This window comes from Tachypleus tridentatus, chromosome 12 (assembly GCF_004210375.1).
Source record: "Tachypleus tridentatus isolate NWPU-2018 chromosome 12, ASM421037v1, whole genome shotgun sequence".
In the NCBI taxonomy this organism is placed as follows: domain Eukaryota; kingdom Metazoa; phylum Arthropoda; class Merostomata; order Xiphosura; family Limulidae; genus Tachypleus; species Tachypleus tridentatus.
In genome coordinates this window covers 75,852,570-75,872,516 of record NC_134836.1, presented here as the reverse complement: position 1 = coordinate 75,872,516, position 19,947 = coordinate 75,852,570, and the positions used below count along the sequence as shown (strand labels likewise).

Genomic DNA, 19,947 nt, shown 5'->3' with positions numbered 1-19,947 from the left:
TAAAAAAGCCAACACTTTCACAAACACTTTATTCCTACCTACGTAAAACCGACTCACGCACACTACAAATATACGGCATCCTCAAACCTCATAAACCAGATTGTCCATTACGACCAATAATGTCCACATATGAATCGTTTAATTACAATCTTGGTAAATACATAGCATGGGCAATCTCCAAATATGTAACATCAGTCAGCTCATTCATCAAAGTTTCTCTTAATTTCAAGTCTAATCTTAATCAACTCAATCATAGTCTTAATGGCCAGTTTCGATGTTATATCCCTCTTTACAGAAGTTCCAACTGCTGAAGCCTACAAGATAGCCTTAGAACTCTATATCCGAGACCCTAACCCATCTGCAGACATTCCCAGCAACCAATTAGCTACCCTCATAGAATTCACCACGATAAAGACAAACTTCATGTTCAACAACCACAACTATATACAAACAAATGGCCTTAGCATGGGCAACCCAGTATCACCAGTTCTAGCCAATATTTTTATGACACAAGTTGAAACACAAGCAATTAACACAGCATTACATCCACCATTATACTGGTACAGATATATAGATGACACGGTTGCGGGATTCAGATCTACAGAACACATACTTAATTTTTTTCAATCACATTAACTCTATACATCCCAACATTAACTTCACATGTGAACAGGAAGAAAGCAATCAAATATCATTTCTTAACCTCAAAATTACAAGAACCGACACACAATTCAAAACAGAAATCCACCGAAAAATCACCCATACTGGACTATACGTTCCTTGGGAATCAGAACATGAAACAAAACAAAAACTCGACATACTAAGAAACCAAATAAACACAGCCATAAAACTATGCTCACCAGATAAAATTAACGATGAATTAGACAAAATAAAACAATACTTCATCAACATCAATAAGTTTCCTCTACAAACTGTAGAAAACATTATACGCACACACCAAGACAGAAAGCGAAATCAACCAACAAAAGTAAATATATTTCATGAATCAATAAATCACGAAACCATATACTGCTGCATACCATTTATATTCCCGACATCAGCAGACAAATAATCAACATTTGGCAAAAACTAGTAACAAAATATGACATTCCAGTTAATACCAAATGTATTCAAAAACCAGGCACAAAACTGAGGTCTATACTATGTAAAAACTACACTGACAAACACCACACCAACATTATTTATAAAATACAATATGATAACTGCCATGACTTCTATATTGGAGAAACAAGTAGAAAAATGGAAACCAGATTCAAAGAACATAAAAAGTCACCTTCACACGTTTTCGAACACTGCAAGTCAAATAAACACAACATAACCATAGAAAACACCCAAATACTAAATAAAGAAACAAAAACGCAAAATTAAAGAAGCCTTACTTCTACAAAAAACTCAAGCCCAAAATAAACCAATACAAAGGAACACCTTTATACCTATATTAAAAAAAAGATATAATAAAATAAATGATATAAAATTATATATTCAAACATGTAAGCATGCTCTCTACATTCCGACACTCATTTACATAACCCCTTTCAAACATGTGGTCAGTTTCCGGTCATTTAACTCTTTTTCTTTCTTTGTGAATCTGACAATGACCTCTAGGTAAACAATTTTCTCAACCGAAACGAGCCGCGTATATATATTAGAACGATATTAATTTGACTTTTTATATTACGTAGTTTTTGTTTCTATGTGTCTGTATTTAACATTTGCTCTAATAACTTGTGGTGTGAACTTATTCCAAGCTAATGAAGCTTGATTAACATTAACTATACTTACCATAAAATATTAGTATTAGGCCTATTATATTTTTAAACACTGCATTCCATATCTAGGCCCTCAGTAACTTTCAACAATTAAAAGTATGTAATAATAACACGTCAATCACACTTTGTATACCCTTAGCACATGATTTATTTACTGCATTACACTGATTGCATGAGGAGTGTTTTCGACACTAAGTGCTAGATGTGTATAAAGTTTGGGAAAGATACGAGCATGTTCTGTTGCTTTCCTCTGTAAACTATTATGCATCCACCATGTATAATGTGAAAGTAGAAGGAAAAAAGTCTTTATTTATTCAATTTTACATAGAATCCTAGTCTTACCTATAATATCCTATTTAATAGAAGAGTGGAGCATCACAGTTATGTTGGAAATAGATAAGTTTTAACCTTAGAAAAAAAAGTGTATGTACCCGTTAAGGAAGTATAACTTGTAAATGATAGGGTTTGATAATCTTCTCTTTTATTAAATCCCTAATGATCTCATTAGCTTCTAATTGCTTCACCAGTTTTATCGAATATGATAACTTACTCATTTAACTGGTGGAGTACTTGTATCCTTTAAATTCAAAGCCAAAAAAAATGGGAAAGTTCCCTGTTTTAGGGCGTTGGGGGGGGATTACTTAAAGCACTCATTCTACATGGTGGGACATTTTCCAGTTACCACGCCAAAATATTATGGTAATCGAACCAGCAAACTGTTGGTGATGGAAGCTAGCACTCGCATATGTATTGGATTATATTAGTAATATGTTTCTAATGTCGTATCTGTATTAAGGTTTTCTTGTTGTGTACGTGCAGTACATGGTGAGGGGACCTCCCAGACAATGTTCTGTACTTTCAATTTACCTTCGCTGTAATCTAAACGTCCACCTGCGTGTTTGCCGTGTGTGATGACCCGTGAAGGGGAGGAGAGGATCCCGGTGGTTGAGGGGCCCAACTCCAACACACCAATTTGGTCTTGAATTTCTGAAGACGGAATTCTTGGGGTGGCTCCCAAGATCAGTCGACTAGTCCATTTGGGCCAGGGTCAACTGAGTGCCAGCGTAGGACGTCTTCAACAGGTGTAGTGGACATTGTCTGATACTGGTGTTCGGGTATAGTGCTCACAAAACCCTGGCGTCGCTGTAGTGACCTTATATGGCACTGTAGTGCGTCCCCTCGTAGGGTTTCATGGTGGGTGGGGTCAGTGGGCACCGAAATATTTTTTATTATGGATACCCCTCAAATATAAAAACAAGCATGACAGCATAGAGAAAAATCCGACTACTAGCAAACGACCACGCATTGATGACTCTGTAGGTCGAACTCAACTTGAATCTGTCCGGCGATTTTTATTATGCATTCTTTAACTGAAGAACTCTTAAGGTAGATGTGTCCATTATTTATTCATAAGAGTTTAGATGGGCTTGCTGGTTCACCTAAATCAGTAAAAAAATTACAGTCTGGGGACATTTTAGTGGAAACAGCCTCATCACAACATTCCAATTTCCTCTTGGAATCGAAGGCCATTGGGGATAGAATGATGAGTAACCTCAATGGGTATACTTTGAATTCTTTCAGAGGAGTTATAGTTGAGAGGAATTTAAAGACCATTCCTGAGTCAGAGATCCTCGCAGGTTTTACCAGCTGAGGTGTTACAGCCATGTGCCGAATTTTTACACGTAGAGACAGGATTATGAAGCCAACAAATGTTCTAATGTTAACATTTACAACATCTCGTGTTCTTACCACAATCAAGGCAGGGTATCTGAAGTGTAAGGTACGGTCTTGTATTCCTAACCCTGTTAGATGTTTTCATTGTCAACGATTTGGTCACTTGAAAACATCTTGCCGTGGTTCCTTGACATGTGCCCGTTGTGCTGGTAAAGACGATGATGCTTTTGAATGCCAACTGGAACCACATTGTATTAACTGTAATGGTCCACATTTTTTCTATTTTATTTCTTGCCCTAAATGGGTAAAAGAGAAAGAAGTACAACGTCTAAAGACAGTTTGCAATATCACTTACCCAGAGGCTCGGAAATTACTATTCCCAATTCCATCTTAGACTTATGCTACTGTAGTCCATTCCATTACTACAGTAAGAGTTCAGACAGTCCTTTCTGTGCCTCCTACAGAATCCTTAACAGGGCATCTTAATCTAGCACTCTCCAATATCAACTAAGTTAACGAATCAGTATCTACTTGTATCTCTGTCCCTACCACATCTTCCAGTCATTGCCCAGCTTCATCTTATTCAAGCCCAGGTGTTTCCATAGAGTATTTCTCTCTTGACACCCCAAAAATTAAACAATCCATTCGTTCACGTCCTCAGTCATTGGAATGTATGTTTACAAACTCCGACCTGCCTACTCGATCCAGAGCAGGATCATTAGTGACCGACCCACGTCGAGTAAAGAAAAAAAGCATGGTCAGAAGCAGAAGGTTTCCGTGCCAAATCCTCCTCCAAAATAAATAAAACTGGCCACGCTAATCCAATGCAACTGTCGAGGTTTTCAATCAAATGTGAATTACATCAAGGATTTGATTGACTTTTATCATCCCAAATGCCTTTCTTTACAGGAAGCATTTTTAAAACCTACTGATACAGTCACAATTCTACAATACCACTTGTACCGAAATGACAGGTCGTGTAGGACATGGACGTAGGGGAGTAGCACTGCTGGTTGATCAGTCCTTGTCATTGTATATACCTCCTTGGGTTGTACCATCACTGTTTGCTTCTCTGTACCTTACCCTTGGAAATCATTATCATCCCTCAGATATTGATGCCTCCATTGAGCAACTGCCAACCCCTTTTTAATGTTGGGGAATCTTAGTGGGCATAAACCCCTCTGGGGTAGTTCTAGTATTGATGTGAGGGGTCGTGCTATAAAGCATCTGCTCCTGAATCACAACCTGTATCTCTTCAATACTGGCTTTTACACTTATTTTCATGCACCCAGTCAGTCATTTACTGCTATATATCTTTCTAGCTGCTCCCCTTCACTTTTCATTTGCTTTTCTTGAGAGGTTAACATCAATCCACGGTGTAGTGATCATTTTCCTATTAAGAGAGATTGGCCGTGGTCAGTGCCACCTGACCCGTGTGTTTCAATGGAAGTTGGACCAGGCCAACTGGCCCTCTTTCACTGCTCTCTCGGAACTTGATCCTGCCATCTTATGTGTAAATCATCGAGAGGTGATTGTGTAGTAACAGTAACTAACTGTATTGTCCAAGCAGCTGCTCAGTGCATACCCAAAACCTTGACATCTTTCCCACGGCATCCCCGCCCTTGGTGGAATTCTGCTTGTTCTATAACATAAAGCTCAGAAACGTGCTTGAGATAAATTTCGTAGATATCCCACGCTTACAAACCGCATTATGTTTCAGCAAGCCCGTGCACAGGCTCGGCGAGTTAGACGTCAAAGCCAGTAGGAATATTAGATTAAGTACACCTCCAGCATTTCTTCAACCACCAGTTCAAAGGTCTTATGGGACAAGATATGGAAGGTGAGTAGACTGTATATTTCTGCCCCCCTCTCTATCTTAATATCCAATGGCCATGAAATTCCTGATGCTCAGAGCATTGCCAATACTTTTGGTGAATGTTTCTCTCATGTATTTAGCTCTTAAAACTCATCTTTCTTCCTTAGCTATTGAAACACGAATTAAACATCTGCCTCCTTCCTTTTTGACTGATCATTCTTATGACTACAATCACCCTCTTACACTAGTGGAACTCAAACTTGCACTTCATTGGTCTGGCAATACATCAGTTGGTCCTGATGATATACATTATGAGATGCTACGCCACCTTTCTCTCCTGCCTCTCTTACTATTCTTTTGGCTGTCTTTAACTGGATATGGCAGGAGAATGTCTTTCTTGATGCTTGGTGCCAAGCTATTGTACTCTCTGTCCTTGAACCTGGAAACGATCCAAAGATTCCTTTGAATTACCATCCCATTGCTTTGACAAGTTGTCTAAGTTAGACCTTGGAGAGGATGATTAATGCTCGTCTTGTTTGGTTCCTTGAATCAAACAACCTTTTCTCACCCATTCGGTGTGAGTTCCGAAGACAATGCTCTATGATAGACCACTTAGTTCGCCTTGAAACATCAGTTAGAGATGCCTTTTTGAAGCGACAACATCTTGTTTCTATTATTTTTGATTTAGAGAAAACTTATGATACAACATGGAGATATGACATCTTGAGAGAGCTTCACTCATACAAATTGCGTTGCAATTTGCCCCTTTTTATTAAGCATTTTTTAATGAACCGCCGATTCCAGGTCCATGTGGGCTCAACACTTTCCCATTTTTCCCAGAGGAACTTGGAGTCTCTCAGGGTTGTGTTCTGAGTGTCACAATTTTCATTATAAAGATTAATGTTATCAGTAAACAGCTTACCATTACAGTTGTAAATGGTCTCTTCGTTGATCACTTTCACATCTCATGTCAGTCGTCAAACGTGAGGTTTATTGAACAACAGCTACAAACTGCAATGAGTCATATACTTAAGTGGATCACAGCAAATAGTTTTCAACTTTCTCTCTGTCAAACTGTTTATGTACATTTCTGCCACCAACGAGGTATTCATCCAGATCCAGAACTTCGTATTGATGATGCTGTACTTCCTGTCGTCCCTAAGGCAAAGTTCTTAAGTATTATATTTGACTGTAAATTAAACTTTATTTCCCATATCAAGCAACTTCGTGTCAAATATATAAGAGCACTTAACATCCTCCGTGTCCTCTCTTCCACCTCTTGGGGAGCGGATCAATACTTCATGCTTAAAATTTATCGTGCCTTTATCTGATCCAAACTTGACTATAGGTCTGGTTTATAGTTCTGCCAGAATTGCAGCACTGAAAATGCTGCATCCTAACCACCATCAGAGGCTTTGACTTTGCACTGGGGCCTTCTCCAGTCCAAAGTTTGCATGTGGAGTCCCATGAAACCCCTCTGTATATTAGCTGTTTGCAGCTCTCTTATGTATGCTTCCAAACTTCGCTCTTTACCACAGCATCCTATTTGAAGTTCTGTTTTCCATCCTCAGTGTGCTACACATTTCTATAATAGAAAATCTGCCATTGTACCTTTTAGCCTTCGTATTCGGGCACAATCAGGAAAATTGGATTTATCTTTGAATAGCATAGCAGTATTAACAGTTCGGCCTCTTCCACCATGGCTAATTACTATCCTCAACTGTGACCTATCTTTGAGTTATCTGAGGAAGGACGGTACTCCTGATTGGAAATATCGCTCTTTATCTGCCGAGCATCTCTTTCAAACGATCCATTCATTCCTATATATATACACACACGGATGGTTCAAAATCAGGTGACTCTGTAGGTTCTGCCATGGTTTGTTACAGTTCTGTTGTAGCACACAGAATCCCCTCTACAGTTTGTGTTCACTGCCGAATTGTATGCGATTTCTCTTGCCCTGAATCATATTGAAACTATGCAATGCACGAATTGTACGATCTATGCTGATTAACTCAGCTGTCTTTTGGCCCTGACATCATTCCATGTTAGTTACCATCCTATTCTTATCAATATCCAAAACAAACTGGGCCATCTCTATCATCTATCTCTGTCCACTTTTATTGGATACCAGGTCATGTTGGTATTCGTGGGAATGAGCTAGCTGACAGAGTGGCAAAGTCCATCTGCTCTGGCTCTGTCACCACCATTCATGTTCCATACATGGACTATGGTCAGTTATCAAAACCCGACTATACACCAGTTGACAGTCAACCTGGAGTAAGCAATGAAATAATAAGCTTTTTCAAATCAAGCCTTCTTTAGCTCTGTGACCATCTTGTTTCTGTGAAGATCGAATGGAGGAAGTTGTTTTGCTAGGCTATGCATTAGTCAGTTTCTTAATTCACCACTTTCTTTTATCTGGTACTGATGCACCAGTGTGTGGCCTGTGTGGCACTCAGGTCACAATCAAACATGTTTTATTATCATGCCGTCGTTACAACCAAGAACGACGACGCCATTTTAAACATATGTTTAAGGTAGGTTTGCACCTGACATTAGCCAATGTCATAGGTGATACTGGCCGCCTCACTCACGTTTTTACACTTTTTTTTAAAAGAGCCATTGGTTTTTTTTTAATTTAAGGTTTTTATTGGACTGTACACTGTTTTAGCATGATTTCTTTTACACATTTTAACCTGAACCCAGGACTGGAAAGGTCAACTTAGGTGACTGACAGCAAGTTTGAACTTAATGCTTCAGTTTTCCTCATTTTACACATTTTACGTATTTTTATCTTAATTTCCATATACCATTATAATATACTACATCTTGTTTGGCACAGATAGCCTGGTAGCTTTGTGCCAATAAACTTGAAATACTTACCTCGCATACCTAACTGTAAGTACAGGTATTTTTTACTGTTTGACAGTATGGAAATGTGTGGCTTACATACCTAACGTTTAGTACAATTGTTCTTTATTGTGGTCAACTACCGGTCGGTAACTCTTTCTTTCTTTGTGAACTTGACGATGACCGAAGAAGGTCAAAACGTTGTTCGCTCCTCTACTAGTGCTTTCTCTATCCATACCAGCTCTTTTAAATATATAATTGTTCTTTACTGTCGAACAATAGTGAAGTGTGCGGCTCACATACCTAGCTTTTAGTACAATCGTTCTTTATTACTATGAATCACCCTGTTTTGTAACGTTTTAATCTTGTACAAATATGTTACTGTAGCTGTATAAGAACGAATGTATAGCTGTAGTCGTTAGGTTAACAAGTGACTTGTAGAATCGGTATTAACTTCATGTTGGACTTGTGTGACATGTTCATTAATTAAGGCAAATAAAAGTAGTATAAAGGCTAGGGTTGATGACTTCCTCGTTCTGACAGCCAAGTAGCAACATTCTGGGGCAGGAAGCAAAGCGACACCTTGGGCAGGGTATCGCAATCAAGATACAGTGTATGTAACGTACAAGTTGATTTTAAGATGACCATATTTACACTCAAACTTATCAGACATCATTCCTGGTCGTTATTGTTAACATCCACAAAGTATTGACAGTATACAGTGAGTTGTGTTTTAACACCACCTACCTCTCAAGCAACCATTCCACATAAAGAATAACATGAAAAAATTTAAGTTTCGACACGTCTGTATTGCTTAATACGTCCACCAGTTACTTTGATCTGAAGTCACGTGAAAAGTTATTAAACACAATTAGTAGCACATACTTTATTATGGGACAGATATTTTGTCTTTTCAGTGAACAACTAAAAGTATATATAGTACTTCATTTATGGCGATGACTCCAACTTGACAGTTTGCTGTTTTGTGTCCTTAGTATACTTGTTTTAATCAAAAGCAGTACCTTTTATCATAGTCGATTCGTCCAGAGGGATGACGGAACAAAATTATCATAATTTATGAATAGCTTTGGATGAAAGTGAAAGTGTGCATTATTTATTCTAAGTGAGAATATAATATAAGATAAACGTTTTTAGAGAGGGTTGAGTGATCTATTTTTGAAACGATTTTAGAGTCCCATTGTGTAATATTCCGTGTCTCCATGTCCGGTCATGCTCTGTGTAATGACTAGTCCTGAAGCGAAGTTTCGAATGCAGTGCTTGCAAAAGACCACCGTCGTGAGGTTGTCATATCCAAAACACACCACTCCTTCGTGCCTGTTTTCCATAATCCATCTTCTAATGTAAGACGACGACGAGTTTCCAATATCCATTTCAACAGTCCATTCTCATTGAAATCCTTGACTGATATGTCTGTATGGAATATCATGGACACCTACTTTGTTTTTCAGGTGCTTGATGTATGCAACTGGTAGGCAGGAGCTATGACTGGGGGCTTGTCTTGGTGAGCCCATACCTTGTTGACCTAGTTTTTGTACAAAGCCGACAGCTCTATGTATAATGAAGGGTACAAAACATTAGTCTGACAATAATTAGAATTCATTTTGTACTCCAGCATACTCTCCCCACCCCTCCGAAGCAGTATTTAGCGTTAATAAGGAAAAAGTTTTGCGAAATGCTGTGAAATACTTTTTGAAACTGGCACAAGAGACTTACTACAGTCACCGAGGTACACTAAAATTTCATCACGAGTTATTACGGACTCCTATTTTGTTCAAATAATTTCCTGTAGTTGTTACTTGTATCACCCAGATACACATACTATAAACAGATTTTGCCTCTGACTTTCGTGCTCGTGGATTTCCCCCTTGTGTTTACAAGACATCGTACTTTGCTTAAGAGTGCTGATTTAAGACTTATTGCAGGTCTCTTTCTGGATGGCCCTATTATCTTGAGTTAATGTGTATTACTTTGTTTTCTAATATTATAAAGTACTTCGTCTTGGAAATTCTAAGTTCCCTATCTGAATACATCTTTATGACCTGAATGTATGATTTGCTTTTCGTCAAGAATTGTTGCCGAAATTGATCCATTTTTGGAGACGACATACTCCTTACGTACTACTAATATCAAAATGTAGTTCTGATACACTCTGTTCCATTACAATTATATCAACTGTAGTTGTGGTATTCGTCACTTGACCAATCTTTAGTTCTAACCTTTACAGGTTGCTTGTTTTGATTAGAAATTATCTTTGAAAACATTATATTCTATGTATTACCCTTCGTTATTGACATGAACATTGGTTACACTTCCCACATTGTATGTACCTAATATTTCTATAGAACTGTATCTTATAATTAGTAAATACATGTTTGAGACTCGGGTCACGAAAACCCAACCCCTCCATACATCGCACCAGATTTTGAAATGTGTCCCAGAAGGCACTGATAAGTAGAAATAAACTATGATTCAACTCTTCAGAATCTTTTTCAAATTTGAAATCCATGAAGTGTGAAAAATACAGTTGTGTGTAGCAGTAATGGTTTTAGAAGTTTCAGCGTGTTCATATTTTCCAGAATCAGTATCGTACACCTTGTTTTTTTCTAATTCGATTGTGATCTCAGGGCACTTGTCCTCGTTATTCGTCTGTCAATACCATTTCTTCACTTCCAGTTAATACGATTTGCTTTATTCAATCACGAATCCAAATTTAAGCAACATCTACAAACACCACAGTTTCCTTTGTTTATGTTTTTGTTCCTGGCAAGGCATTTTACAGATTTCACTTGAGTATATTTTTTCAACCATAAGTTTTTCCAGAGTTTGTATTACAGTTACGTAGTCTGGTGCCTCCAGTCGGTTTTTCGGCTGACGTCCCTTCCCCCAAATTTGGGTTTGTTTTTCACGGCCGGGAGTTTAGAAACTAATTCCTAAAATTTAGATGAATCAAATGCTTTAGTTATAGCATCTCCTATCACCTGCTACACATGTCTGTTTTATTTCTCGTACATTTTGGTTTGTTTGGTTTTTTCGTAAGACGTGATCGTTATTTAAGAGATAGTTCAGTTATCAACCACCACCACCTAAATGGTTGTAAAACAACTCTTATCTCGTTACCTTTGAACCCATTTATCTGATTTACAAGACAGCTAAGTAATCATTGGTTGCCCTCGGGGTGGAGATCGTTTACACAAACCACAGGTTCTACCAAACCTTACACCAGGTCTAGTTTTCAAAAACACCTAATCTCGTGAGAAGCACGCGAGTTTTGATATTTATGTGCACTTTTCAGGGTCGTGCTGTTGATACTTGATGACGTCAGTAAGGTAGGACACAAACGTGTGGGAAGGAAAGAATGTAAAAGGATGAGACTTAATTAAAGGAAAGTAAATCTTTAGTTGTGTATCAAACTTTAAACTCAAGTAAAACTGGTAAAATTCTCTTAATATCTGAAAGTTTTCCGTTTAGCAACAGTGATAGATAAGTTACTTAATACTCCTGTACATACAGCCTGGTCAGGTGGTTAGGGCACTCGACTTGTTTTATGAAAGTCATCAATTCAGTTCCTTTAATCGAACGTGCTCGCCCTACCTTTCATGGGGCATTAAAAAGTTACGTTTAATCCCACTTCTCGCCTATGAAAGCGTATCACAAGAATTGACAGTGGGTGGTATTTATTACCTACCTTACCTTAGACTTGCCACTTTTTAATTAGGAACGGGTAGCGCAGATAGCCCTGTAATGACTTTTGGTGAAAGTTAACAAATTGATCTTACCTTTTTTATAATTTATATTGTGGTCAAGCTTTAGTTCTCTGTTTAAACATTTAGATATTTTTGTGGTGACCAGCTTGTGTACAAAATGTATTTTGAATGTGGTTGATTAGTCTCGCCTATTTGTGTTTATGAAACAACGTAATTCGTGGTTAGCAGCATCAGCAGTCAAACTTTACTCGGATTTCGAAATCACTTGAGCAACTCATCTCGAGGAAGGAGATTGATGTTGAGACTTTGACCTTTGGATTTTCTCTGAATTTAATCTCCAGAGAGACTAAAGTCATACTAGCCCAAAGTGTATCTTGTTTCCATAAATGTATCACAAGTTATATTAAGCAATATTTCCAAAATTTAAGATTCGTGACAAACCCTGATTCAATTGCAGTATCTGAATAAACTGTTTATTATCCGTTTGTGAAGAAGATATCTAAGGTTTTGGATCATCACTGTGCAGAGTTGTTGGAATACATCAATCTGACATAAAAATACAGCATATCGTTTGGTCTGCCAGCAGTGGCAAGTCAAAGTTTTAAAATGTTTTTGTCCTGGAAATGTGCGAGCATTTCATTTCAACGGACGAGCAAAAGGAGGACGTAAATGTACTTCAATATACAATTTTTACAACTTGTTTAAAAAACATGTGATGTTCAGTAGTAGAATGTCAAGTTTTTTATTGGTAGTATTAAGTACGATAACTATTAGCACTAACTAAACTAAAGCAAAAAAACGTACACAAGTACCAGTTCATCTCTATCGAATATAGATTATACTTAAAGGTTTAATTAATGTTAGGCCTACGAAAAGACTTAAATTTCAGACTTCACAATTATAATTATTTTGTTATTTTAATGATTAAGTTTTTGATATAACAGTTTAATACTACGTATCAGTTTGATTCCTGTTAAGTTATTTTTGAATCTGTTTGGTGAAAGAATAACTAAAAATTATGCATTTAAAGACGTATTGTTGCAATAAAGATATTAATTTGACCAGATCTGTTTTATAGGTTTTCGCTGGTTAAGAAAAAATAACTTTTTAACAATGCTGAAGTCTAAATTTTATCCTAACTACAACTTCTCTCATCCATCTGTTTAACTTTTAGACAAAGCCGCCGTTCTTTCTCTCAGGTGATGTGCTCGATGTCCTTTTCCATATAATAGTAAAGTAATTCAGTATGACAGTAAATATTGAAGACTAGTGCGTCTTAGGTTCTGACAGACATACAGGTAAACTAGTGTTGTTTTTTCTGTGGCGTACTACTTACTTCGCGCCTTCCTTTAGGATCCCCCCTTGTTTTAATTACTCGCATTGGCGAATGGAAGATAGGCTAAAAGCAAACTCCACTAGTTTTCTGTAGTTAGGTCCAGATACATAATGTTTCTACTCTAATCTCCTGTGGGTGACGAATGAGAAACAATTTATCTTCAAAACTTTATTTAAAGATGGGATTAGTCCTAACACTGCGGTACACACGTTAATCCTCCATCACAAACGAAACTTATCTGTTATTTACAGTCAGTTTGTTTTCCATTATTCATGAAAAATCGAATCGCATCAGGCCTGGCATGGCCTAGCGCGTTAAGGCGTGCGCTTCGTAATCTGAGGGTCGCGGGTTCGCGCCCGAGTCGCGCCAAAACATGCTCGCCCTCCCAGCCGTGGGGGCGTTATAATGTGACGGTCAATCCCACTATTCGTTGGTAAAAGAGTAGCCCAAGAGTTGGCGGTGGGTGGTGATGACTAGCTGCCTTCCCTCTAGTCTTACACTGCTAAATTAGGTACGGCTAGCACAGATAGCCCTCGAGTTGCTTTGTGCGAAATTCCTAAACACAAACAAAACAATCGAATCGCAATGACAGTGACATATTTCATAGGTTAGTACGTTTATCAGCTTAAATTACGGTGATTTACATCAAACTGCCACGTCTTGAGTTTGTTTGAAGAGGGTTTTTACTTCATCGCTCTTTAGTTTACATGTGTAAAAGTAGTTTTATATCTGCTATAAAGTCATTGATATTGTACTGAAATTGTACAAATTTAGCTGTAACGTAATTATGCAGAATAGTTGTTGTTTTAACTTAAGTTGTTCAAATTTTTATTAATATTAATTTACTGCGTAGAAAATTAAGTACTGTCCTTAAGTTTTGTTGATAACGTTTGTAGGTTAATATCGTTTGCCTAAGTGGCTCTATCTGTTAGTGTATTTGTTTTTTATTTATTATCCCACGCATAATGTATTATAAGATTATATTTGAACAGGAGTTTATATGATTTTATGGTACTTTTTAAGGGAAAATATAGGTTCATTTTTCACATTTATTGAGATTAATAAAGAATTTCCTGGTTATAAATATGAAACAACAATGATCACAGTGCTTGCTTAAATTGTCGAGAACTTTTTTATGAATGTAAATGTAATACATAAGTAATCCAAAATTAATGTCTAATTTTACTTCAGTAATGGTGTTTTGCAGTTTGATAAAATATGTAATTTAATGGTGCAAAAACACGATTTGAACGTTTTAATCGTAAGTATATTTAATTTCAGTAGTAAGATAAATACTGATACATTGTTCACGAATATGTAACAGTCACTAACTTTCTTTTTATCAGATTGACACAAACATAATGTTCACGTTTTTATAGAAGAATGAAAAGTATGAAGGTTCTTTTACATAAAATAATTTAATAATTCCATTTACGTTAAGTGCTGCCCTCTATTGATCGTGCATGGAACCTCAAAATTCTTGTCGATGTCTGCTGAGTTGTATCACTGTCTTATGGGTTTCAAATGCCTGCAGTATAAGAACTCCCAAAACACAATCCGCTTCTTCATTGAAGTTCCCAGTTTTTTTAACAATTGTGTGTTTGCTACAATCCCTTTAACTTTTCCATAGCCTCAGGTTTTGAACCCCTGCAGTAACTGATAAGAGGAATACAGTAGTTAAATTATTACCGCGTCTATATACTCCCAAAATACCCACTTGTGTCCCACTAAACCCAACAGTGAGACCCTAGAAGAGTCCTAAGGCGAAAGTCATAAAACAATTTTAGAGAAAAAAGTATGAACACTTATACATAACAAATCAATGCAAGATTTTACTGACTAGCTACACTCACTATGGTTGTTAGTTTAAAACTAGGGACTGCAACCTAAGTAACTTTGTCGTAAACTCTGTGATGGTATAAAGATAACAGCATAAATTATATAGCAGTAACTTACGCTCGTAGGTTGGTTTTCATAAAGCAGTAACTTACCCCTGATAGTTGGTTTAGAGTAGAATTATTGCCTGTTTCTTTAGAAGCAAAGAAAAACAACAAACGTGTTATGTTATACTGATAAAGAAATGTGGCAAACATTCCATAGTTTCAGTTTCTGGAACTCCAGTGGCAAATGGTACTGTCCTGTAAAACATTTGAACATATGATCATGTTATGTAATCATTGGTCAAAATCTGTTTAACTGATAAGTTACATATCAGTTCATAAGTTCTATAAAATGATGATGAAAATATTGAAAAATTGATTTTAATTGGACCATTTATTCACTAAGTAGATGGTAAGTTTGAGTATAATCGTTCATTGAAAATCAATGTTGAAGAGGGCAAATGTTACAGTGGATTGAAACCTATTTTATAATGCAGGCTAACCATGGAGTGTGAAGACAACAGTAACAGCGATGATGAATCAAGTGACCCGCAGAAACTTCTGACAGCATGGATGAACGAGCTTGACCAAATCAAACTGGTAAGTTACTATCAATTACAATTTTCGTCTAAGTGACTTCCCCATACAAGCATACAGCAATATCACGAACCTTATTGTATATATTTCACAAAACCCCTTCCGTCCGAGATGCCAGTGATTTTTTTTTTAACTAAAAATGATCGTATCGGACAATGCGTTAATTTTGCAAAACGTATAACTGGATTTGAGGGTAGTACTGCAGAGATACTAATGAGTAACATCGAATAGAATATGTGCGCTCCCCACATCGGGTGTTGCTATCGCGCAAAAGCATAGGTAAAACAAGTATAATAAAATTAAACCTTTTCCATACAAATGGGAATCGACGTATATGTAACCTAGCTAACTATAGTAATATAGACAGTTTTAAGGTTACAAAAAAGTATTGAAACAAACTACAAAACATGAACTACTTAAAATTAAAAATTATCTGTAGCTTCCTCAGGTTACGTTTATATCAATCTTTACTTTCGTTATAAAACGTAATGTTTTTATACTTGTTTCATTATGAATAGTATATTTATCAAACATCCATTTCTCATATGCTTTAAATATTTATATAGCTAACTAAAAAGTAAGAAATGTAAGAAAATATTCCCGGCTCGGCATGGCCAGGTGGGGTAAGGCGTTCGACTCGTCATCTGAGGGTCGTGGGTTCGAATCCCCATCGCACCAAACATGCTCGCCATTTCAGCCGGTCTATCTTGCTGTTCGTTTGTAAATGAGTAGCCCAAGATTTGGCGGTGAGTAATGACTAGCTGCATTCCCATTTCTAAATTAGGGACGGCTAGCTGATATACCCCTTGAATAGCTTTGCGCGAAATTCAAAATGAAACACTTACACTTCTAAGTTACAATATTTAACAATAGGTGACGCTACCAACCAAATAGGATATTTCAGAAAAATGTTCATTAATTTTAAAATAAAAAAAAAAAAATCTGTAGCTTCCTGAGTTACATATATATCAATCCTTACTTTCATTATAAAACTTTGTTTTTATAGCCGTTTAAAAACAAACAATAACCAAATTATTACTTTATTATATTAAATAATTCCATATTTTGTTCCTTTTATATAATTAGATTAATTCAAACCTCATTAACTCGTATACTTCAAACATCTACAAAAACAAATATCGTAGATTGCGTCATATGTGACAAACTGTATACTATTTTTCATTAAAAACTAAAATTCATGAAAATATATTTTCTTTAAATATAAGGTAAGTGAAATGACACGTGGTGAAACGTTATTTCTAGTAATACTTTTGACTAAGACTTTGTACCTAGATCTTATATTTTAATATGAACATATTTGTACACTATTTACCTCATTTAAAATTTTTCAGTTCACAAAAACTTGGCCTACATGAACTGTAACGTTAGTTAGTTTGTTTACCATTGTCCAGTAAATGTGATAATTATTGAGATGATTGCAATTATTGTCAATGATTACCAGTAACTGTTTGAATTTAGATAGCTGAAAAAATATAATGCAGCATCTGTGATACGTTAATGAAAGCCCACTAGTGGCACAGCTATGTCTGCAGACTCGTACCTTTAGAAACCAAGTTTCGATACCCGAGGTGGTCAGATCGCAGATACCCGTTTATATGGCTCTGTGCTTAATAATAAACAACCGATGACTTGTAACGCTAAAATTGAATTTCCATACCCGCAGCAGGCAGGTAACCCATTTTAGTATCTTTGTGGTTAATAACAATCAAACGTTGGTATACAAGCTTTATTTAACTAAATATACTGAATATCAAAACATGGAGAAATTAGGAGAAATGCATGTCAGTTCTGGAAAATACCATGAATTATATTTCATCCTGCACTCCTAATGAAATGTATAAAGTATAGCTTAGAGGGTCCAAACTGGATATTATTGTATTAACAGACCTAAGGAAATAATGTTTTGTTTTTGAATGTGTACATTTTTTTTCCTTAAGTACGAATATTTAATTAGACCCTGGATGTGTTCGCTCGATGTCTAGTGAAGGATTTAAATGCACAATGGTACTCGTTATTGTCTGTAAAGTTCACAAGTGACCACATTGAAATAGACAGTGACCTGAGAATTGTGAAGTCAGTTAGTGGCATTAGACTGACCGTAATACCATTAAAAAACCTTAGTGTCTTTTGTTACGGATTCACCATGATATTTCTACTCCATCTCCGAAACCAGTAGTTAGAATAAAAAGAGAATATATATATATATACACACACACACACACACACTATACCTTGTAGTTCTAAAAGCAATGTAAAATAGTTTTATGAGTTCCAGTTTAACTGCTGTTATTCCTAGATTTTACGTTACGTTACTTCCATTATAAATTATACTTTGGTGTGTGTGTATGCATTTTAGAGCACCGTTCCTTTGTCTTCTATCAGGCCTTAAATATTGCGCCTGTTAGAACTGTTTCTTTGTCTTCTGTTAAGCCCTCAGCAAAGTACTTCCTCGAACAGTAAGGACGGTATTAGAAACTTAATTTTAGATGGGTGTTACAATTTTTTAAAACTCTGCAAAATACTTATAATGACTTATTATACTTATTATTCATGACTGGTTGGAGGTTTGTTGCTGCTATTAAAGGAGTGGGGGCACTTTCAGTGAATTCTACAAGTATTTTCAAACTATTTAAGCCCGTGTATTACATCGTCTGATTTACAGGAATTATCGTCTTTTATCTGCTATGCTTTTCTTTCCATCGCTAAATGATTAACTTGCAAAACACAATTTGAATTAATTTACCTGTATGTGTTGCGTGTAATATTTATTTTCAAACGTTCTTTCTGTGCCGACGTTACGAGGTGCTTTGTGGGTAGATTCTCTGTTTTCTACTCCATTAATCCTGGCTTTATGTATTTTGTTGTTAGCGGCACCTGGCAAGCGTGTGACGAGTGCATGTTCAGCGTCGGTTTTGATGATCTGCAGTTGGTCTCGAGCTGGGGTTGAGTTGCGTGAGAAGGTTCACACTAAAAGTTAAGCAGTATCTCACATAGAACTGACAGTAGTGTATCATGTTTGTCAAAATATGTAGTGTTCTGACAGTTCTAACATTTAGCGACATATTTGATTGTTAACAGTAACGGGAGAGCGTCGAGTGCTAACGACAAAAGGAAATACGGACAAAGTTTGACTTGAGTTTGGTTACCGGTACCGATGGGGGTAACTTAGTGCTACAAACTTGAAATAAATCTTTATTTGTTGTTCTCTGTATTTTACTTTATTTTTTCTCATAAAACAGGTTCTTAATGATATTTATATACATGTGCTCAGCATATCGGAGGGAAAGAACATGTCCTCCGCCACCAACATTATATTAACTTTTTTTTTTTTTTCATCCCCATCACCCCAATCTTACTTTTCTACACGTTTGATTTAAATACAAAATCAACAAGAAAATAGAAACTGTGTTTTTATATGGAGTGTTAACTATTCTAACGTGATGCCTTAGAAGACATTACACGCTATCAAAACAAACATACAGGTCAACCGTAGCGACAAGGTTGGGCTGCCAAGTCACCTGGTGCTGATTTTAATACTGTTATAGGTGATATTAGCTTTGAATTTTGTATATTTTCTTATTAGTTATGTTATTATTTGTTCTAATAACTAATAGTTAAAACATTTAAAGCTGAATCAAACCCTGTTTAATTATCGTGTAATATATATAATATAAATGAAAGAAGACGCTAGACTACAAATTTAATTTTCTCTGGAAATTTGTCTATTTTCGAATTATAACATCGTAAAACCTAATAATATCTAAGTAAACTATTTCTGTGAAGGTAACCTAGAGGGAATTTAATGTTTTATGTATTGCATTTAATAATAACAATAAAGTAGGGTATTGGTTCCTGCAGATAACGTAGGATAGATAAGATTTGTTTAGCTTCTCTGAGATTTACTCATAATTCTTAATAATAATAATGTATATATACAACCATTTGTTTCGTTTTAAGATACGCATGATTCATTAATATTATTACGAACTTGTTATTGAACAACAATTAAAGATTGCTTAATGTTTATTGAAATGATCGCGATATTTTTTATTAATGACGCCTCGACCGAACTGTCCGTTGCAACTTTTAGGACTGACGTCATTACTATAATCAGTGAATGATCATCACAAGGATCCTTTAAGGAAGATGCGAAATAGAATAAAACTGTTTCATCTGCTGACATTCATCTACTAGCCCTGAAAGAGTTTCTGCAATGAAAAACGAAATAAACAGACATTTAAAATTGAATGTTCAT

General features: G+C 36.2%; 1 protein-coding gene across 5 annotated transcripts in view; it reads left to right on the top strand.

The window, feature by feature from the left end:
* The window catches only part of LOC143233662 (uncharacterized), an 83,257-nt gene that overhangs the window by 13,434 nt on the left and 49,876 nt on the right, over positions 1-19,947 (top strand). For 2 of the 5 annotated variants that reach the window (XM_076470136.1, XM_076470135.1), the window contains one exon: positions 15,572-15,674. In XM_076470136.1, coding sequence (XP_076326251.1) covers positions 15,579-15,674 — 96 coding nt within the window. In that variant the 5' untranslated portion in view covers positions 15,572-15,578. Of the gene's footprint in view, positions 1-11,345; positions 11,481-11,515; positions 12,530-13,132; positions 13,157-15,571; positions 15,675-19,947 lie in introns of those variants that run through there. The other 3 variants (XM_076470133.1, XM_076470134.1, XM_076470137.1) reach the window with 3 other exon arrangements.